Source organism: Sorex araneus, chromosome 2 (genome assembly GCF_027595985.1).
Source record: "Sorex araneus isolate mSorAra2 chromosome 2, mSorAra2.pri, whole genome shotgun sequence".
Lineage (NCBI taxonomy): Eukaryota > Metazoa > Chordata > Mammalia > Eulipotyphla > Soricidae > Sorex > Sorex araneus.
The window spans coordinates 321,250,940-321,274,444 of record NC_073303.1 but is presented as its reverse complement, the minus strand read 5'-3'; the positions used below and the strand labels follow the sequence as shown (position 1 = coordinate 321,274,444).

The following is a 23,505-nucleotide window of genomic DNA, read 5'->3' as shown; positions in this document are numbered from 1 at the left end:
AGTTGGCTTTCTCTCTCTCTCTTTCTCTCTCTCTTTCTCTCTCTCTCTCTCTCCTCCTCCTCCTCCTCCTCCTCCTCCTCTCTCTCTGGCATTGTTAGACAAAAGCAGGGATCCAGGCAATTGTCCTCCAAAAGACCAAGTAGGCAGTACCCTGACCCCCATGCCACCCGCAAACCCTACTCATCCCCCCATGCTCCTATCAGAGGTAACTTTCCTGAAGACACCCTTTGGTTCTGCACACCCATGCTTTTACGCCCAGATACACAGGCACATCCATGCACATGCATGCTTACCCCTGAGGGAGGCACATGTATCCACAGGCACAAATGCACCTGGGGGGCAGTGATAAGACCCCAAGTACACTGACCCATGACCTGATGTACAACAGCACCACTACCGCCCCTGCCAGGCAGCTGGGGCTGCAGATGTGGGGAGAGCAGGGAGCCCCGCCAGTGAGGATTGGCTGGGGAAGGCGGGAGTAGTCTGTGCACAGTGGGAGCTCAGGAGGCTGTGCCTGTGTGTTTCCTTCCTCAGACAAACGCTGATAGACCCTGTGCTGTGAGGCTGGTCGCATCCCTGAGGAGCATCTCTGACTCTCCTGATCCCAGGAGCTAAGTTAGCTGGTCAGCCTGGCGCATCCCCTATTAGAGACCTCTGCTACTCATCTACTACTCGTGCTTACTTATAACAATAGAAGGCTGAGTGTTTCCAGCCCTCTGCAGTTTTAGAAAAAAAATCGGTGATAGAAGTGGGGTAGGGCTGCTAGAGACACGGAACAGTAGGTAAGGAGCTTGTCTCGCAAGAGATCAACCTAAGTTTGATACTGGGCACCCTATTTGGTCCCCTTAACCCCACTAAGAGTAAGACCTGAAAACATCCTGGTGTGTCCCTAAAATAAACAAAAAAAATCAATGAAAGAAGGGAAATTCAAGTTGTTCCCTCACCCATAGTCCCCTGTCTTTGTGGAACCATGCAGAGTGTCACTTTGAAAAAACGCCAAAAATATGAAGAACCTTTCACCTCATTGTAAAGTGAGGTGAAAGAAACAATTTGATCGACTTGGTGACATTTTAGGAAAAGGTTTCCTATAATATCCAGAAGCGGAACATTCCTACTTGGTCAAACTGAGAAACCAACATAGCCTCAGCCGTGAAATGTGCAGAGGCTCGGCCTTCTGCTCGCCTGGCCCGCTGGTGTCCTTGGCTGCCCTCTCTGCTGAGATCAGCTTCACCTCTGCAAAGGTCAAGTTCAAGGTGGCATCGCCAATGCTTATCCCACCTGGGCAGGGTCCAGGGGTGCCACCAACCTCACAATCTCCCACCGTGTTTGGATGAATATCAATTTTTAAATGTCTTTACTGGTACATAGTGCTGCATTGTTTGCTTCACGTTCCCAACAGGATGGTGCACTATAGCATTTCCTCACAGATGTACTTCCCTTTTCAATTTCCATTTCCATTTAACTTTTTCTTTTTGAATTTTCACACTTTTAAAATGTGGGCAAATTGTACTCATTTGTGGAATATAAAATAACACAATATGAGACTGACACCCAAGGACAGTAGACACAAGGACCAGGAGGATTGCTCCATGGTTGGAAGCTGTCTCATGAGCTGGGGGAGAAGGCAGCTGGGATAGAGAAGGGATCACTAGGACAATGATGGCTGGAGGGATCGCTCGGAATGGGAGATGTGTGCTAAAAGTAGATAAAGGACCAAACAGATGGCCTCTAAGTACCTGTATTGCACACCAGAAGGCCTCAAAGTAGAGAGAGAGTAGGAAGGAAATTGTCTGCCTAGGGGCAGGGGGAGGGTTGGAATGGGGGTGATATGGGCACAGTGGTGGTGGAAAATGTACACTGGTGGAGGGATGAGTGTTCGATCATTATATGACTGAAACTCAAACATCAAAACTTTGTAACTGTAGCTCACGGTAATTCTATAAATAAAATAAAATAAAATGTGGTCAAAGTGGTGAGAGCCTTAAGATGCAATCATATTAAGGATCCATGAAGACATTTTCTTTTCTTTTCAAGAACAAAATGATGTTTTAGGTTCAAGAAAATGTTTTGTTATGCATGACTCATCTATTCCTCCTGAGAGCAATGTAGTAAAAAAATATCATCTATAACATTTTTTTCTGAAGGAAGAAGGAGCCAAGCACCAGAATGTGCCTGTTGGCAGCAGGTCAGGTCCGGGACTCAGAATTCCTCCAGCTTCAGAACAACGGGCCACAGACACAGGAGCAGAGACCCACAGGCCACCAGTGAGATCCAGATCAAGGACCCCAGGTTCTTCAAAGGAGCAAGATGGGCTCTGTCTGCCTCCACTGCCTCCCACCCTGCTCTCTGCTCTCAGCAGACAACATCAGCATCTTATTCTCGCCAAGTGGCACTATCTGAAAATCCAGCCCTCCCAGGGGTGGTGCTGAGGACCTACCTTGTGTGTCAGCGCTGCGTACAGCAGGTAGCCTGCCTGGGTGTGCACAAGCCCCTTGGGTTTCCCGGTGCTCCCCGAGGTATACAGCATAAAGAGCATGTCCTCGCTGCCCATGCTCTCCGGGGCACAGGTGGGGTCCTCTCTGGCCATCTCCTGGAAGAGGAAAGAAACAAGCGTGCACTCAGCCTCCACTCACTAGTGTCATTGCGGGAACCCGAGTCCGGTGGCAACAGAATTCAGAGCTGATGAGAATTCCATTTTGTTTGGAGCCACACCCCCTGGAGCTCAGGGCTTCCTTCTGGCTCTGCACTCAGGGTCACTCCTGGTGGGCTCGGGATCCGACCCAGGTCGGCCACATGCAAGGCAAATGCCTCACTCGCTTACTATTGCTCTGGCTCCCCAGATGCAGAGAGCTGCTAAGAGGGGGATCCAATAGGTGTCAGACTGAGGGTTCAGCGTATTTGTGGCACCTGGGTTCTAACATCTCAAAAATGATGTTTCCCCATCCCATACCAGTGGGAGACTCTGGACAGCTCTGGGGACCCAAATTGAGAACCGCAATACAAACTCACATCAGCCACCTTCTTCCACCCTCAAACTACAAAAAAAGCAAAGTAAGGTATCCTACCTCCTCAAGGTGGATGTCCAGATCCCCCATGGGGACCTTGTTCTCCGTCCTGTGAGCCACCAGGACACGCTGGACAGTGGGGCAGTGCTTCACAGCTTCATCCACTATCTTCTTCAGCTCCACCACACGCCCTCCCCGAAGTCCTTGGTTGAAAGTGAGAACCACCTTGCACTCGGCTGGCAGAGACAGCAGAGACATTTCGGGTGAGTCTCCTCTTCTCCTAACCCTGGCAGCTGCCCCAACCGACAGCCACACACTCCGATCTTGAGTGCGAAAACCCCATCTTGAGAGCAAGAATCAACACGGGAAGAGGAGTCTGCCTGCTCTACCATCTGTGTGTGAGAACAGCGGCACTGGGTCTCACTCTGGGGAGGAGCAAACAAGGACTCTATACCCCGTGGAGTGAAGGAGGGGGGATGAGTGAAGGGAGAGGAGATGAGTTACTCTGAGGTTTGATTCTTGAGACTGTGATTCCCCAACACCTGCCCTGGGATTCCCCTTAGGCCTCATCACACCGTGCCAGCAATGGCCCCTACAGTGCAGAACAGCAGCAGGAGGAGAGGGCAAGACAGCTGGGCAGTTAGAGCAAAAGCCCTGGTGTGGCCATCAGCCCCTCCTTGTCCAGTAAAACGCTGGGTACCAAGAGCCTTTACTGCCACACTCCCAGACAGATGTTTCCATCACCCCACCTCCTCCATCTCACCTTCAGAGGATGGACTGGAACAGCAAATAGGGTACTTAGAATTATCCTAAAGACTACAGGAAATAAAAAGGCCCCCACATTCCCTTGAGAAGACCTGGAGTGATCAAGGCTGCAGTGGGTTATTATATGGCTTCCTAAGGAAGAGAAGAGAGCATGTACCCGCTCCTACAACTGAAGGGCAAGGTCCTTTTCTAAACAGAGCTCCTTACACTTGTAAGGGTTTTTTTTTGTTCATTTTTTTATTTTTTTATTTTTGGGTCACACCTTGTGATAGGGGTTACTCCTGGCTCTGCACTCAGGAATTACTCCTGATGGTGCTCAGGGGACCATATAAGATCCGAGGATCAAACCTGGGTCAGCCACGTGCAAGGCAAACACTACCTGCTGTACTATTTCTCTAGCCCCAGGAATTCTTAAACTTGTTTCACTCTACCCCTTTTGCCCAAGAAATTTTCATGCAACCCCAGATATGTAGTCATGTGTAACTGCTAAGCAAATAATCATTTACTGATAATATGCCATGAAGAAATACATTTTAAAGTAAGATTTTAAGATTTCATGAGCCCTGACATTCAGTAATGCAACCCTGTATGGGGTTGTGACCCACAGATTAAGCATTAGGTTCTAAATGGATTTCTCCTGCTGATGTCTTCCAAGATTACTAAGACGACCAGAACCCTTCCATGCATGGCTGTTCAAGATTCCAGAAGTTCCAGCTACTAAATTCTCAACTGCTAAATTCTCAGAGTCAAAGAATCTTCACAGATACACTTCGTAACTATGGCAACACAGCAAAAGAAGAAAGGACAGTCTAGTGTAACTCTAATGACCTCTCGTGGCAGAATGCCTATTTTCAAATCCTGGCTCTGTCACTACTAGCAATATTACTGTTGGACAAGTAATTTAATCTTTCTGTGTCTCCGTTTCCCTGGCTTTAAAAATTGAGTAATAATTCTCCAAGAAGTAAACTTCAGGACTTTCTTCAGAGGCAAATACTGCTAAGCATTAAAAAAATCTTTTTCCAAAAAGAGCTCATGGAGGAAGAAACATTTTCAAGCTAATTCTACATGAGCAGCATAACCCCAATACCAAAACCAAACACATCACAAGAAAACCACAGACCAATATTCCTTATAATCACTGAAGCAAATGCCCTTCAGCAAGATGCAAATGAATTGTATTCAGCAGCATACTGACAGAAGTAAATGCCAAGACCTAGTAGGATTTATCTGAGAATGCTAGTATCATTCAACATACAAAATGTAATCAATGCATAGTACCACATTAGTAGAATGAAGATCAAAGGGGTGGGAGAAAAATTGAGGGCATTGGTGGAGGGTGAAGGGATTGGGGTTGGAACAACTTACACCTGAAACTCAATAATAAATATCTTTGAGACTTTTTAATTCATGCAATTCAATTTAAAATAAATATCTAAAAAAATGTAAGGGGGGAATGATAATACAGTGGGTGACCTTGCACAGGGCTGACCTGGGTTCAATCCCCTCCACTGTGTATGATTCCCTGAGTTCTGCCAAACATGGTCCCTGACCACAGAGCCAGGACTAAGCCCTGAGCACTGTTGGGGTGGCTCAAAAGCTAAAAAAAATATGGACGAGTGTGGTGACTCCATGAGCAGTACCCTGCACCTCCCCCTCAGCTGTGGCTCAAGCTTGAGGTGTGCAAGGCCAGAGATGGTGCGTATCCTGGACCCGAGCAGTTACAAGGCGGTGAACAATAAATAGCTCTTCCAGTCTGCAATAAAAGTCTCCAACTACACTGCAAAACAAACAAACAAACAAACAAACAAACAAAAATGGGTAGGAAACAGAATGAAAAGAGTAAAAAATCAAAGATATAGAGCCTGAAGAATTTGTGGTGGAGCTGAAAGTAGGCTATGGACCAGCATGATGGCTGCTTAGTGCCCATATTGCAAACCATAACACCCAAGGTGGGGGAGAGAGTAAGAGGGAATGTGTCTGACACAGAGGCAGGGGCTGGGAAGGGGTGGGAGTGGCAGGAGGGACACTGGGAACGTTGGTGGTGGAGAAAAGGCACTGGTGGAGGGATGGGTACTTGAACATTGTTTGAAACGTAATCACAAAAATTTGTAAGTCTGTAACTGTATCTCATGGTGATTCACTAAAATAAGAAAAAATAAAGAAAAAAAGAATTTGTGGTGGAAAAAGCTCTGGGCCAAAGTGTAGTAAATGGGAAGGTGAAATATTTTCTGAAGTGGAAAGGATTTACAAATTCTTTGACAATTTGGCAATACTTGGGAACCTGAAAAAAAATTAGATTGTTCAGAGTTGACTGAAGCATTCCTTCTGAAAAAGCTGGTAAAGAAATAGATGGAACTAAAAGAAAATCTTTTTCTGACAGTGTATCTGTTGACAGAAAATTGAAGGAGTAAAGAAATGCCGCTGACAAAAAGAGACTTCGCCAGGGGTCTGGATCCTGAGTGAATAATCGGCGCCACCGGCAGCAGTGGGGAACTGAGGTTTCTCATGAAGTGGCAGGATTCAGATGAGGTAAACTTGGTGCTGGGAAAATACGAGGTGTCCTGAAACTGTAAATGCTTTTTAAGAAAAGAGACTCAGTTGCCATTCATGTCTAACCCTTTGGAGAGTGGAATGGGAAGAAAATAGAGGGTGGGAATTCTGAAACCAGAGAGAGAGAGAGAGAGAGAGAGAGAGAGAGAGAGACAGAGAGAGACAGAGAGAGACAGAGAGAGACAGAGAGAGACAGAGAGAGAGAGACAGAGAGACAGAGAGACAGAGAGAGCAGCTAGCTGGCCCACACTCCCTGTGTCCCTTTGTTTGCAGGAATGTTTTTGCTTTTTGCTCTTTTCCTTGATCAACCACTTCACTTTAACTCCCAGCCTACTGTTTGCTTCCTGTACTTTTTAAAATAAACCCCGCTTTAAATGTTTTCTGCTCTCCATGAAATCTCTTTGGGGAAGGCACTAGTATTAGGGATGGGGTGGGGAAGGAGGCTATGCATGCCGTTCCAATCAGTGGTACCCCGCTTCCCATCTTCTCCTTTTACTCCCATCTCCCCTTGCTCCTTTCCCATACGCTGAGCTCCTCCATACTCAGCCAGAACCTGTGTCCCCACTACTAGACTCTTCCCTCCCTTTCCCACCTGCTTAAATTCAATACACTCAGGTTGCGGAATAGATGTTCACTCACTCATGTGCCTTTCTCTGGTAGCATACGTCATTGGTCTCACTTTAATGTCTCTCTCCACCCCAAGTCCCTATGAGCTAAGCCCTATACAAAGACCTAACGCCCTCTTGATCGCTCCCTCACGCAGCACATCTCTCACCGTCATTGATCCTCCCAGCCAAGGATTCTGCACTGAAGCCAGCAAAGACGACCGTGTGCACGGCTCCAATCCTGGTGCAGGCCAGCATCGCCGCCACTGCGAGTGGGGACACGGGCATGTAGATCGCCACCCGGTCTCCACGGCCGACTCCATGCTTCTTGAGTGTGTTGGCTAGGCGACAGGTGGTCTCCAACAGCTCCCTAGGGCAGGCAACAGAAGCCCATCAGAGTGAGGCAGAACCCAGAGTCCCTCAAGGTGCACGCATGCTGCAAACTGCAGGAACAGCACACTGGGCATGGAGGGGCCAACCACACACGGGTACTGCACAGAAAATTCTTTTCTAGAAAGCAATAAAATGCTTCAGTCAAGTCTGGACAATCTAATTTTCTTCAAGGTTCCCAAGCATTGTCAGCATTTTTAACTTTGTCGATGGCACCGTCAAAGGTTCACGAGCACACTGATGAGGCAAACGTGACTTCCTGGGGACTAGAGACACAGTGCAGTGGGCAGGGCACTTGTTCTGCAAATGCCCAGGGTCGCAGCACCCCATATGCCCCCCAAGTCCCTCCAAGAATTATTCCTCATGGCAGAGCCAGGAGTAAACCCTGAGCACCACTGGATGTGGCCCTGAAAAAAAAGAAAGAAAAAAACAACGAAAATCTTTTCTTGAATCCATTTAAGAGCAAGCTTTCTCAGAGACCAAGTTAATTTAATTTAATTATTTTTTGCTTTTTGGGTAACACCCAGCGATGCACAGGGGTTACTCCTGGCTCATGCTCTCAGGAATTACTATTGGCAGTGCTCGGGGGACCATATGGGATGCTGGGAATGAAACCCGGGTCAGCCCGTGCAAGGCAAACACCCTACCCACTGTATATGGGATGCTGGGTATCAAACTCAGGTCAGCCACATGCAAGGCAGATGCCCTACCCGTTGTGCTATCGCTCCAGCCCCAGAAAACCCTTTTAATTTTAGTACATTTGGAGAGCAACCCCAGGCCCAGTTTTGTTCGGCTTGTTTTTATTTTTTGCTTAGGTGCCACCCAGTGGCGCTCGGGGTTACTCCCAGCTCATCACTTGGTATTACTCAGGCTCTGCCTGCCAATCTTGCAGGCTCCCTTATTGAGCCATTTCTCTGGCCCAGAGGCACCAATTTTCTGAATCAACAAGTCCCCGGTGCAAACCAAGGGTCTTGCCAGGTAGGGCCCAGGCTCAACACACCCCAACTCTGCAGTATCCTGGTTTCGGGCTGCAGCAATAGTGCAGTGGGTCAGGAGCTTCTCTTGCATGCAGGAAACTGTGGCAGGATCCCCGGCTTCCCATGTGCTCCCCAAGCACTGCCAGGAGTGATTCCTGAGTGCAGAGCCAGGAGAAACTCCTGAGCACCATAGGTGTACCCCTGCTCCCCCCATAAAACCCCAACTCTACAGTATAGTCAGAGGGAAGGTAGGTCCAGGCTTCGAGGTCAGCATGAGCTGGAGACTGAGTCACTTTCGCCGGGTGGAGTTGAGCACCAAGCAGCACCTCCCATCACTCAGGTCCCTGTGACTCTTTCATTTGGGTTTATTTTTGTGTCCTTCCAGTCAGTTGAGATGCTGGCTCTCTCTGAGAGGTTGAGGTGTTGGTACGTGACTCACTGTGGCGAGATCAGCGCCCAGCTTGGATAGATGCACCTATCTGGAGTGATGCTTCTGAGAGGCAGGAGTTGGTGGGATTCCGCAGTCTGGACCGACGGAATACAGACTTTGCAAATAGCTCACTGTACATGGTTTGATTTTAGTGTCTCATAAAATGAACTGGCATGTAAGGACCGACCAGGCTGCACCCCCAGCCCCATCCTACTCCAATAGGCCTGCAGACCCGCAGCCAGTCAGATGGCGGTGCCAAAGACCCTGGGAGGGCTGGAAGAAGCAGTGTTCTGGGAATGGCACAGGATAGAAAATAAGGGGACCTCATCTTAGGCAGAGACCCCAGCATCTCTCTTTCTTCCCCAGGCCTCCTGTAAGAATAAGGTGCAATATGGGATGGCCAGTTCAGCTTTGCCCAAGCGCTTTGCCTTAGGCCAGCGACTCCGCAGAAGCTGGTTCTAGGCTTTAGTGCTGCAATTTGTCTTTTCTCCTTAAGGAATTCAGGAAGAGGACAGAAGTCTAGTCAGTGGCACCCCATCCAGCTGTTACCCCAATATATGATGAAACAAAAAAGCTCCCACAGACTGAAGCAATAGGACAGTGGGGATGATGCCTGCTTTGCATATGGCTGACCCCTGGCTTTGATCTCTGCCAACCTATATGGTCCCCAGATCACCCGCAGGAGTGATCACTGAGTGCAGAGCCAGGAGCGAGCCTGAGAACCACCAGGTGTTGGGGAAGAGAAGGGAAGGGAAGGGTGGGGAAAGTGGGAAGGGGAAAGCTCTCACTACCAAGCTCCGCGTTATTGGATGGTCCATCACAGCCCTGGGACTGGGGAGGAAGGCAGATGGCTGTGGCAGTGGCATAGAGGCACAGGCTCTGACACCCACGAGGACCCAGCTTAACAATCAGCAGGCATGACCGCTCCATCAGACAGAAAATCTCATTAGACAGAAACTCCCTGAAATCTTGTTTGAAATGTTTTAAATTAGCCAGCTCAGTCTGAATCAATGTGTCCTCTGCCTTCAGTGATTTCCCTCTCACCTTGACTAAGAATGATTCAGTTCTTCCCTATCTTAAAGAATGGTCAGATGGGGAGCAGCGGCACAGGGAGAGCTGTGGAGAGTTACAGACTCTTGGAGGAGATGGGTGGGCTACACCTGCTGGTGGTCCGGGATCACTCCTACCTCTGTGCTCAGGGCTCACTCCTGGTGGTGCTCAGGGCTTACGCACAGAACTGTGCTCAGAGATAACTCCTGGCTATTCTCAGGGAACCATATGGGGTGCCTGGTTGGCCACATGCAAGGCAAGTGCCTTACCTGCAATATTATCTCTCCAGTTCCAGCTGTTGGTTCTTCAGTAATGGGGATAGGGAAGTAGAACACTACTCAATTTATATTACTGCTGAAATTTGCATTATAAAACTAAAGAAATGTATTAATTTATTATTAAATGATATTATTAAATAAGTAATAATTTATTATTATTAAATTATTAAATGTATTAATACAGATTAACAAATAATGATATATACTGATTATATGACACATACTGTTTCATAATGTTGTATTGCTGGACTGGAGCGGTAGTACACCAGGTAGGGCATTTGCCTTGCACGTGGCCGACACAGGTTCGATTCCTCCATCCCTCTCAGAGAGCCCGGCAAGCTACCGAGAGTAACCCGCCTGCATGGCAGAGCCTGGCAAGCTACCCATGGCGTATTTGATATGCCAAAATCAGTTACAAGTCTTACAATGGAGATGTTATTGGTGCCTGCTCAAGCAAATCAATGAACAACAGGATGACAGTGCTACAGTGCAATGTTATACTGCTATTTCAATAAAAGTTAAAAGGAAAATTAATAATAGTGGTTGTCCTTAAGAAGTAACCAGTGTGACTGCCAATGGGGTAGGGTTTGTGGGGACAAGTTAGTGAAGGCAATGCTAGGACAGTATAGGAGGGGAAAAGCACCTGTCACAGAGGAAGGCTGGAGGGTAGGAAAGTAAGCGGGAAATTGTTGGAGGGTAGTAGGTACTGGATTGGTGTTGGAACATTGTATGCCTGAAACTCAATCTTATCTTTGTAACCTTGTAATTCATTGTGATTAAAAAGTGAAAAAAAGTAATCATTTATTATACTACAAGAAGAATAAGAATCATTAGCTACTTTTCTTACTAAACTTCTTTTCCATTTGATAAGCACTTTAAAGCAGTAGTTAAGAACTGAACTTCCTGAATTGACTCACGTCCATTGACATATAAATGCTAGGAAAATAACGAATCAATAAGTAAAATAAAAGCGGCAAATTCACGGGTTCATTCCCAACATGTTAAACATTCCATTCTGGGTGGGACGGAGGTAAAGGCCCTTGGCACAGTGTAGGGCGAGGAGGGGTGTGGGTCTGGGCCGAGACAATGAAGGCCTGAGTGACAGGCATCCGGCACCTCAGCTCCGGGACCAATGTCTGTGATCAGGGAGGCTAGCACAGACGGCTTTCAGGAAATGGCAGGTGTGCGGGAGGAAGAACATGGTGACCACAGGGTAAGGAAGGAGTAAATTTATTATGGGGTAGAAGACCGCCAGGTGCTGAGCTGGGCCTTGACCTGCAAGCCTGGAGGAGCAGGCCACATGGAGGCAGCCTGCACGTCCTGGCCTGGTGAATTCCACACTCCAGAGAGGGAACTGCTGGAAAATCAGATACAGGCGAATTTCTGAGCTTGCTCCCCATCTGATCAGAAAGACCCTTGACAGTTCGGCACTGTGGGGTGGAAACCCTGAGTATGAGAGTCACGGGTAGAGGAATCTTGCTGTCGAGGCAGTCCAGCCCCTCCTTTCACACTGCACTCTGGATGTCACTGCCTTACAGCTGCCTCTGTCACCTGAGCAGAGCAAGAGGCTTCTGAAAATTGGGCCGAGATTTGCAGTGGAATTCACATTCCACTTCTTGATCCTACCTCAGCCCTTAAAAGTGACACAGAATTGGGGTTGAAATATTGAATACCTGTAATACGAACAACTTTGTGAACCACAGTGTTTAAATAAAGTCAGGGGGAAAAGTGACCCAGAATGAGTGTAACTGGTTAATGATGCTTCTTTGAGCCCATGGACAACTCTCCATCCCTCCTCCAGTTCCTCTCATCCTGATTCCCAGGGTTCTATTCAGACCATATAGACATGGCCAGGTTACCAAACGGCCACAGTCCCACATTTTCCCATGCACAGAGTACGAGTGCCCAAAGCCTCAATGTCATATTTAATGTCACTAACTAGGAGCACAGTGATAGTTTCATACCTGACATTAGTGGTTCAAATTCCTCTAACTCTTATATTGCTAACCCTGAATAGCTGCACTTTATCAGGCTTTTCTAGATTATGGTCAGAGATTTTTTTTTAATCTTTACGCCGTCTCCATTTGATCCAATTTGTTCTGTTTATCAATTGCCCCTCATCTTTATAGCTAACCCATTATTTTATTTATTTATTTATTTATTATTAAAATGATTTTTTGGCTTTTTGAGTCACACCCAGTGATGCACAGGGGTTACTCCTGGCTTTGCACTCAGGAATTACTCCTGGCAGTGCTCAGGGGACCATATGGGATGCTGGGAACCGAACCCAGGTCAGCCACATGCATGGCAAACGGCCTACCTGCTATACTAATGCTCCAGCCCCCATAACTCATTATTTTTTAACTTGGAATTTTCATTTTCCTTTATTTTGGACTTCTGGAGATAAACCAGTAGTGCTCAGAGGCAACTCCCAGTTTCTTGCTTGGGAGCCACTCCTTGGTGGTGCTGAGTGAATCATACACAGCTAGGACTGAACCTAGCGTGGCTGCATGCTGTCAGACCTATGAACTGTCTCCATCTAAACTCCTCCATACTCGTACACTGTAATACACGGTCAGCATAACCTAGATCTTCAAACCATTGAAAAATAAATATTAAGTGTTGCTGTACTTTTAAGCACTCAAAAACTGTCTAAAAGGATGTTAATGAACACTCATAACTTCCTAAAGACTCCCACAAACAGAAACGGTGCTGTTTCTATGTTAAGAAAAAATGCAGATGCTCAGGGACCAACCCTTTGGGCTGTTGCTGCAGGGAACACTGGCTTCCTCCCAGCCTGTAAACTCATTCCGAGAGGCCGTGACCAGCTGCTTTGTGAGAAATGAACACATTAAAGTGAATTAGAGGAATTTATTTCAAGTGCGAAAACAAAACAAAACCAAATGATAACAATGTTAATCAGGCAGCAAGCAGGAAACTTTTGTTTGTTTGTTTTGGGTCACACCCAGCAATGCTCAGGGTTACTCCTGGTTCTGCACTCAAGAATTAATCCTGGTGGTGCTTAGGGGACCATATGGGATGCTGGGAATTGAACCTGGGTCCGCCGCACAGCAAGGCAAATGCCCTACCTGCTGTGCTATCGCTCCGGCCCCACAATCCTTACAGTTTTGAGCCTGACAGCTCTTCTCTCTGTGACCCCCCAGTATTGCGAGGTAACCTTTAAACCAAATTTCAGCCAGACATGTGTGAGCACCAAAACTGCAAAAAAAGAACTGCGACTCCCAATAAGCAATACAACTAAAAGATATACACAAGTGCCATGGCCAAAAGGTATGACTACCTGCCAAGCACTGACCAGAGTATGTGTGAGCACGACCTGATGTGAAACCGTTGGCAAGTACCACAGCAAGTAAGCAAGTAAGTGTGTGTGGAGCACCCTTTTTTTTTTTTTTTTTTTTGCTTTTTGGGTCACACCCAGCGATGCTCAGGGGTTACTCCTGGCTTTGCACTCAGGAATTACTCCTGGTGGTGCTTGGGGGACCATATGGGATGCCGGGGATCGAACCCGGGTCGGCCGCGTACAAGGCGAACGCCCTACCCATAGCACCCTTTTTTATCATAAACTATGACATCTTCCAGTCAAAGATGTTCTTTCATTGTTAGTATTTAAAAGTATGACTCCTAGTCATGTTCTAATAATTGTGCAGGGAAGTAAGATGGGGGTTGTGTGTCTGTGTGTGCTTGTACATACACACACCATTACTGTCTCATATTTGAGAATTAACACATTGAGAATGTGTGGTTTGCTCACCCTTGACAGTCCCTCAGCTTTTGCTAGCCATGAAATCATCACTAGCTAACACACAATATTGTCCAACTGTCCTATTCATTGTAAGTTCTATTCAAGGAAGAATGTTGGTGGGAGGCTTCTCACTGCTTTCCTTCCAGCACCTGGACCGAGAATAGCTCTTAAAAGGGGCTCTCAACTGCTGTCTGTAGAATGGGCAAGAATATCAAGTACACTGAGAACCCTGGAAGGTTCAGGGTGACTGCAGCCATACCTTCTACCTTTAGTCTTTTTCACTATGAAGGTATCTTTGCTCTTTTGGCACCAAGAGAGCGCATACGCCTGGCTGATGATCACTTAATTGTTTCACTGGTGGGAAAACGACCTGCCTCTCTGAGAGGCCAGGTGGGAAGCCCACCACAATGATAGCCCAATTCAAAAGCATTTTCATTTTCCAGATAATCTTGGATAGGTGACTATCATGACACAAAACATGTCACACAGAATCACTTCCATTAAGACTGGGTGCTCACAAGGAATGAATTAACTCTGTAGTCTGTAAGCAAAACTTGAAAGGATACTTATCTTGCCTCCATTGTCTGCACTAGAATTAGATATTTCATTCAATAGGCCCTTTATGGAAGGTAGATGTGCCCAGGGAAGGAAGGGTTAGCTTTAGGAAAGAGGAACATAGCAGGTGGTAGATAAATCAGGCATGAAATCCTTTACACGACATTTGACTCTCTCAAAACACCCTTGAGCAAAGGTTCCACCTGCAATGGAATAAAAACAAACACAAGACTTTCCAAGCCAATATTTGCTAAGAAAGACTAGATATGATAAAAGTTCACAGACAATCCTGGTGACAGAGTTCATCCTCTAAAGCATCCTTCTCTTTGCATTTCTTACAGAAGAAAAGAGCACTTTTCCTTAACAATTTGCTACATGGAAGTCCTGTGACAAAGAATTTTATATATCAGGAAAATGCAATAATGTGAATCCCTGACCCTAAAGAAGGACAGGCATCCTATTCAAATCAACATACCCCCAAACTCACAAAAATAATTGTGAATACAAGAATCAGTACAACCTAAATCTAAATGTAACAGTAAGTTCAGACCAAAGAATCCCCTGAGTACAGTGCTAAAGGTCCAACACAAGTCACACAGGAGCACCAAAGAGGAAGGTAATATCCTTGAAGGGAAAAGAGGAGACCACCATCCACCAAGCTCCCCCAAATCCTCCAGGCAGTGAGATGGGGACACTGATAGTATACTGGAAGGATCCATCTCCATACTACCAGCATCATGGGGAAATAGCGCAGATACCCTCCGTGAGGAGTGGATGAAGGAAAGAGCTCTGAAGTCTCAACAAGAAATACCCACAAACATAATCTCTCTGATAAAGAATTCAGAGATGAAATGGTGAGGACGTTCAATGACCTCAAAGAAACAGTGGGAAGGACATCCAATAAAATATAGGAGAGTATGATAGAAACAGTGGAATGGACAGTCAATAAAATACAGGAGGAAATGAGAGCAGAAATAAGGAAAAAAACCAAACAGAAATGTCATTAATAAGAAAAAATTTGGTAGATGAAATGAAAGCCTCAGTGGGTGCTCTCAACAGTTGAATAACAACAGTTGAAGACAGAGTGAGCTTAAAGATGGGCTGCAGAAAACCTCCAGGCAACAGCATAAGATGGAAAAAGACCTTAAGATAGCTCAAGGATAGTCAAGAGAATGATGGCATGAATTCAAGAGGAACAAGATAAGAATCATCAGTCACAGAAGGACAGGGAGGCAACCGCAATGAGGTAGTAACAGTTAAACACATCATTGCTGAAGTTTCCAGAGCTGGAGAAAGGAAGCTACAAGTAGCCTGAAGGGGGATCAGCTAAAAGAGACCCCAACAAAGACTTTAACATATACCTAAACAGAATGAGGCTACTATAGATAGAGATAAAATACTGTGAGCAGCAAGATCAAAGAAGGAAATTACATGCAAAGGAGTGTCCCTTAGATTTACAGCAGACTTATCAGACAAAACTCTCTGGGACCTAGGACAGTAGTGGGATACAGTGAAAAACTCAATGAAATGAACACATTGCTAAGAACACTTGACCCGGCTAGACTCTCATTCCGATTTGAAGGACTAAAATACAACTTCATGGATAAACAACAGATTAGGAAATTCATGGACTCAAAACCAACTTTCAAAGAAGGATGGAAGAGGCTACTGTAAGACAAAGACAAAATCCACAAACACAACAAACCTCTAAAGAAAGATCTATCACTTCTTGATAGATCAATGAGACTAAAACTTAAAGAAAAATTGGCTTTGAAGAAAAAAATGGAAGAGAGGGCCAGTAGATATGCACACGTTCATTCCCTAAAAGCCATATATACATTCTTCTCCAGTGCACATGGGACATTCTCCAAGATAGACCATATGCTGGGTGACAAAACATACCTCAATAAAATCAAGAAGATAGAATTGTGTATTAACTATCTTTTCAGACTATGATGTCCTGAAAATAGAAATGGAGAACAGAAATGGAGAATCAAATCAAATACCTGGAAATTAAACACTTCACTGCTGAACAACCAGTGGGTTAGAGAGGAAATCAAAGAAGAAACCAAAAGATTCCTGAAAACAAATGAGAATGAGGATATGAGATACCAGAACCTGTGGGACACAGCTAAAGCAGTGTTAAGAGGAAAGTTTATAGCTCTGCAAACATTTATCAAGAAGGAAGAAAGGGTCCACCTATATAACATGACTTCACAGCTTAAGATTTTGGAAAATGACCAACAAAAGGAGCCCAAACCAGGCAGGAGTAGGGAAATAATGAAAGTTGGAGCGGAAATCAATGAGCTGGAATCCCCTAAAGCAATCCAAAAGATAAATGAACCAAGAGCTGGTTTTCTTTAAAAAAATAAAATTGATAAACACTAGTGAGACTCACAAAGAGCGAGAGCGAGAGAGAGAGAGAGAGAGAGAGAGAGAGAGAGAGAGAGAGAGAGAGAGAAAGAGAGAGAGAGAGAGAGAGAGAGAGAGAGAGAGAGAGAGAGAGAGAGAGAGAGAACAATTACTAAACCAAATCAGAAAAGGGTGACATCACAAGTCCTCATGTCATGAAACAAGAGAACAGTAGAATTAATGGATAAATTCCTGGATTCCTATAACTGCCAAAGGTTGAACCAAGAAGGCCTGGAATAGCTGAACAGACCTATCATTATCGAGGACATTGAAATGGTAATTTAAAGTCTTCCCCAAAATAAAAGCCCAAGTCCAGATGGATTCACTTGCAAATTCTTCCAAACATTTAAAGAGGCCCTTGCCAGTCGTCTTCAAGCTTTTCCAGGAAATTGAAGTAACAGAAACACTTACAAACAGTTTCTATGAGGCACATATCACTCTGATACCAAAAGCAGACAGAGACACTAGAGGAGGAAAACTACAGGTCAATGTTCCTGACTAACACAGGTGGAAAGATCCTCAACAAAATACTAGTAATAGAATTCTATGACTCATCAAAAAAGATCATACACCATGACAAGTAGGATTCATCCCAGGTATGCAAGAATAGTTTAATATTCATTCCTTCCCTCACTTCCTCACTTCCTTTCTATGATGCTGCTGCTAACTTTCATGGTCTTGATGCACAAAGTTACTTACCATTTCCCACACCAAAGTGCTTAAAACCCTCCACCCCTTGCCTGCCTCTTCCTCCACCCCTCTCCCTCCACTGCTTGGGAACCTCAGTTTTTCATTCAAAGATCAAGAGTGTCCTCACTTGACACTGTCCATTTCCTTGTGTCTCTATATAGCACAGATAAGTGACATCATCCAGTATTTGTTCATCTCCATCTAATTTATTTCACTTAATATGATGTTCTCCCATTCCATCCAAACTGTAAGATTTTATTATTTCTTACAGTTCCTTATTATTCCGTTGTATGTATATACCACAACTTTTTAAAAGAAGCCAACAATGAATACTTGAGTTGGTTCTTTGCTATTGTACTCATTAGCATCTCAACAAACATAGGTATGTACATATATTTTCAAATTAATATTTGTACACTCTTGGGATATATGCCAGGAAAGCCTAGCCATATGCAAAAAAAAAAAAAAAAAAGAAACTGGACTTGTATTTCACTCCATATACATAATTCAAAGCAAGGCCTTGAGATTAGATCAAGATTCATAAAATACACTGAGAAAATTTGGGAATTTTTTTTTTTGGACAGTAACTGTGACTATCTTTATTAAGAAAATAAGGGGCTAGAGTGATAGCACAGTGGGTAGGGCATTAGCCTTGCACGCGGCCAACCCGGGTTCGATTCCCAGCATCCCATATGGTCCCCCAGCACCACCAGGAGTAATTCCTGAGTGCAGAACTAGGAGTAAGCCCTGTGCATCGCAGGATGTGACCCCAAAAAGCAAAAAAAAAAAAAAAAAGAGAAGAAGGTATATAAATCAAAGTGTGGCTGTGTCAGAAGTTATAAGACTACTCTTTAAAAAAATGGAGCTGCAGTTTTTCAGGAAGTTGTAAGGTATGTCAACCTACTGACCCCCCTTCACATGGCCCAGGAGGGGGCTGGGGGGAGAAGACTGAAATCTGGGCAGAAAGTCACAGATAGGAAGGAAGTGTGGCAGGAAGACAGGCAACCTCAGCAATCTGGCCCCTCACATGGCAAGATTCTATGGCGTTCCGTCTGTGCCCTAACTTCCCTCAGAGTGCACCCAATATGCCTGTCCTCGACGGCCACGCCCTGGACACATGCTGGGCAGGCTCAGTGAGAGCTCCTGATCAGCTTCCTCCTCAGGCTTTAGGCTCTGCATCTTCATCCCCTGAACCATCTTCAAAGACTGACTCCACTAATCACAGACAAATTTAAAAATAACGGGAATGACGTCGAACCAAAAAGATTTTACACAGCAAAATAACTCGGGAGAAACTATTTGTATACCATGCATCAGACAAAGGACTAATATCCATGATACACAAAGCTCAAGAACCAAAACACCAGTGACTCTTTGAAAAAAAGAGTGAAAACAGACATTTCCATGAAGAGGATATATGGATAGCTAGTAAGCATATGAAAAAGTATACATATAACTTTTTACTGGGGAAACGCAATTAAAATGATAATGAGATATCATCTCACCCCGGTGGGTTTGGCATTTATCAAAAAATAAATGAAAAAAATCAGTGTTGGTGGGATGTAGTATAAAAGGAACTGTTTGGGAAAATGTTGTCTATTCTGCCACTGTGAAAAGCATATGGATATTTCCCAAAGAAAAATAACAGAATTTCCTTATGACCCTGTAATCCCATATCTGGGCCCACTATTCTTTAAGTAACTGTTTTCCTTGGATCAATTTTTTTAAAAGTAAAATATGTTTTAAAAATAAACTAGGGGTGGGGCTGGAGCAATAGCACAGCGGGTAGGGTGTTAGTTTTGCACGCGGCCAACCTGGCTTTGATTTCCAGCATCCCATATGGTCCCCTGAGCACTGCCAGGGGTAATTCCTGAGTGTATAGCCAGGAGTAACCCCTGTGCATCGCCAGGTGTGACCCAAAAAGCAAAAAATAAATAAATAGATAAATAAAAATAAATAAACTAGGGGCTGGGGAGATAATTGTACAGGGATAGGACTCTAATCATACAGAGTGTAGGGCCAGAAGTAACCCCTGAACATCCATGAGTGTGGTCTAAAACTAAATAAATTAAAAAAAAAAACTAAGGATTTTTTTAAACCAAAGGCTGAGTCTGCTTCAAAGGGGAAATTAGCAAGAGAGGAACTGAAAGCCAGCTCATGGCAGGGAATTAACTTCTTGGTCCATTACTAATTTTTAGTCCCTTTCTGGAATCAGAGTGCTGAGCAGAGGTCTTGGGGTTCACTGGCTCCATGAACATCAAGGTCCAACCCCAGAGCCCATCTTTCTCTCCTGACACAGCCTGCCATTACCCCGTGGGACAGAAGCTGCAAGTCAGACCAGAGAGAAGCTCTGTCTTCCCCTTGAGTCCCTTCCTGATCTCCGCCAGGGACCTCAGCTCTTGGCCAATGTCCAAGAGAAGAAATTCCGTCCTTTCCAGACTCAAGGTCTGGCAAGAACACTGAGGCAGCCGGGCTCTGTTTTACTGAACTCCACGTGTCCCTGTGAGCCTGGCACGGTGAACCTAGTCCTGGAAACCTGCTCTGAAGAGCTGCGTCCCTGCGGGGTGCTCCCCGCTCGTGTCCTGGGACAAGCCACACTAAGAATGTCCTTTCCCTGGTGGAACCTGGAAGAAGATACTGGCCTTCCCAGGTGCTACTTCAGAGATATCTCCCTGCGGTCTGGCGGGAAGTTTTTCTACTTTTCTCCATTCAGATCTGTGGGGCGTCTCCAAAAACCATAGCAGCACTATTCACGTGAGCCAAGATCTGGAACAAGCCTAGAACAGATGCCTGGATATAGAAACTATAGTCCATATGCACAATAGAATACTATTCGTTTCTATGAAAGTATGAAATCATGCAATTTCCTGCATGGCAGATGGATCTGAAAGGGATTATGCTGAGTGAAACCAGCTGGGAGAAACAAACCCAGAATGAGTTTTCTCATAGTGAGATAGAAAGAAACACAATAAGGAAGCAACAAGTGGCCAAAGGCAACAGGACCGGAGAGATGATTCACAGAAATGAGCCTGGGGTGCAGGGGAGAGTGGGCACCTGGGGAGCAGCATGACATTGCATGCATGTTGGATGCAGCATGGCATTGCATGCATGTTCGACGCATGAAACTCATTATCAGTGTTGGAAATCCTGTATCTCAATAAAAATGGCAATAAATAAAACAAAACAAAATAGGGCAGCCATACTCACAAGGAGAGGTACAGACCAGATGAGAACAAAGAGTTTCTCTACTTCTTAAACTTTACTGGGAGACCAGTAATAATCCAAATTAATAGCTGGAGGTAAAACGTTGGCAGCAGAGCACTTCTTGCCTCAGCCTGAACCACACTAAGTGCTGCCAAAGGCCCATCTCCAGCCCAGGCTACTCTCCTGGCCTCGGGTCACAGCTTAGAGAAACGCAAAATTGAAGGTCAAAGGGGGGCTAGAGAGACATACAGGGGGTAAGGTGGGATGCAGTGAAAAGGGAACTGTTTGTGAACATGTTGTCTGTTCTGCCGCTGTGGAAAGCAGTACGGATATTTCCCAAAGAACAAGCAGTAACAGTTTCCTTATGAAACTTTCCTTTTGCACCACCAACCTGGGTTTGGTTCCCAGCATCTCATCGGCCCCCTGAGCCCACCAAGAGTGATCCCTGAGTGCAAAGCCAGGAATAAGCCCTGAGCACTTTCTGGGGTGGCCTAACACTCCCACCTCCCCTCACTCCCCGCACCAGAAAAAAAGAACCTGGTTAAAAGGAGAATTATGAAACAAGTATTGTGCCAGCAACTATTTAGAAACCAGCTTTCTCAGAGGTAAAAAAGAGAGCCAAAAGTCTGGCTCAAAAGTAGTGATCATTGGCAGATGTTTTCAGTAACATTTGAGTTTTGTTTTGAGTAAATGGGGTAACATTCCCTCCATACTCACCTACAGCAGCCTCCAACGTGACAAGATGACATGCACAACTCAATCAGGAGCTGAGAAGAACCAACATCAGTTCCCCCAAAGCAGCCTAGAAACTAGAACCTCCTCAGAGGAAGATTCTCCTTAAGTCACATCAACGAGGCCAGAGAGAGGAGAGGGAGAAGGAAGCCTGCAACACCTGGCTGCAGGTGTTTCAGTCCAATCCCAACACCACATAGGGCCTCAAGCCCCTATAAGGAGGGATCCCTGTGCAAAGAGCCAGGAATAACCCCTGAGCACCACCAGAGGTGATCCCAGTCTTCTCAAAAAATTTTTTTCTGACTCATTTCACTTAGCATGATACTCTCCATGTCCATCCATTTATAAGCGGAAGGATGGGTGTTTGATTATTGTGAGATTGTAACCCAAAGATGAAAGCTTGTAACTATCTCACGGTGATTCAATAAAATAAAAACAAAAAATAATAAAGCAGAAGAAAAAATATTTTAAAAATCAGGAAATTGGGTCAGAGTGATATATTACAGTGGGTCAGCTTGTATTGCAAGGAGCCAACTGGGATTCGATCCCAGGTGCTACATATTTCTTCTGAGTCCTACCAGGAATGATCCCTGAGTGCAGAGCCAGTAATAAACCCTGAGTACTGCTGGCTGTGGCCTCCAAACAAAAAAAAATAATTAAATGCAAGGCACATCAATTAATAACTCCCTTCATAAAAGAGTAATTATTAAGTATATGTACTTGGCATGTTTCAAATTCCTTTCTTTCCTAAGCCATCACCCCCTGGACACTGGGTTTAAGGCACTGAGTTGTGGGTAAATTCAGAAACTCTCTTCCATAAGCTATGTCAGGTCAAATGCAGAGGGTGCATACGTACACTCTTACAGCAAGCTCTGACACAAGAGCATTCATTCCAGATGGTTCTATGCTTGGCCCCTCTCAAATGCACTGGTTCCACAATGCTGGGGTATACACTAGACCTCATACCTCTTTGGAAATAGTGAGGCAGGAAAATTAGAGACAGAAGTAGGAAACCAGAGGCGGGACCTGTGAGGGATCCATTCTAGAAGCTAGGCAAAAAGCAACAGGTTGTAAATCATAAAGGCACAACAATAACAGAGCAGGTGTGATCAGGCTGCTTGAGCAGAAAGGGAACGGTATCACAGAGACAGCCATGTCTAAATAAGCTAAAATTCTATCAAGCACTGACTATGCCAACTATGTACGTGTTAGCAATCATTATGTATGTTAGATGAAAAATGTTTCCTTAGTTAGGACATAGCCTAGAGGATATCTAGGTCGAGTCAACCTGAATAATACAACTGAGTGCCTCCTCATACTTCCTGCCTGCCACTGCCCGCTCTTTCATGGTTATATTTCTGGAACAGCAGAAACCCCACAGAAGATCCCCTATTGCTGGCAGTCAAGAGATAGGACAATGGATAAGGCACCTGCCCCTGCATGTGACTGTTCCCAGTTTTTTTTCCCCCAAGATTTTTTAACTGAATCACTGTGAGATAGACTGTTCCCAGTTTTATCCCTGGCATCCTAACAGGGTTCCCCGAACACCACCAGGAGTGATCCCTGAGCAAATAAGGCCTGGGCACCACTGGGTGTGGCCAAAAAAATCCACAACAAAAAATACTCCCCTGCTCACAGCAGCTGAGAATGTGCCAAATCCCTTCCCAAATAAAACATCAGACGGGAAAACTGCCACACAGTTTAGTGTCAAGTTCAAATACTAATGGGTTCATACTGTGTGAATAGTAGACTGGCCTTTGGCCTGGCTACAAAAGGTGGACTCAGCATCAGGGGAAAGACCAGCTATCATAGATGACCACAACAGCGGTGTGCAAAGGCCTTTGAAGATTGAGTCACTCAGAGGGTTTAGCCCAGACCCACCCTGGTGGGTCTCCCATTCTGGAGCCACTATCAAGGCACCAACGGAAACAGATGTCCCAAGCCACCGCTAACTGCACCTGTCTTCTGTGGCTGCAGCCGCACTCAGGCCAGCCCAGGCAGCCTCCCAGACTCCACTCGGGCTTCTTTTTGTCTCTACCTCAGGTCACAGTACAGCTGTCCACAGAGAAGGGGCAAGGCAGGCTGTCGCCCCCAGAGAG

The 23,505-nt window shown here is 45.4% G+C and overlaps 1 protein-coding gene across 1 annotated transcript in view; it reads right to left on the bottom strand.

The window, feature by feature from the left end:
• Window positions 1-23,505, bottom strand: part of ACSS1 (acyl-CoA synthetase short chain family member 1) — a 55,795-nt gene that overhangs the window by 15,482 nt on the left and 16,808 nt on the right. The window contains exons 3-5 of the mRNA XM_055129019.1: window positions 7,096-7,295; window positions 3,066-3,241; window positions 2,438-2,590 (exon numbers count right to left, since the gene is read on the bottom strand). Coding sequence (XP_054984994.1) covers window positions 2,438-2,590; window positions 3,066-3,241; window positions 7,096-7,295 — 529 coding nt within the window. The remainder of the gene's footprint in view (window positions 1-2,437; window positions 2,591-3,065; window positions 3,242-7,095; window positions 7,296-23,505) is intronic.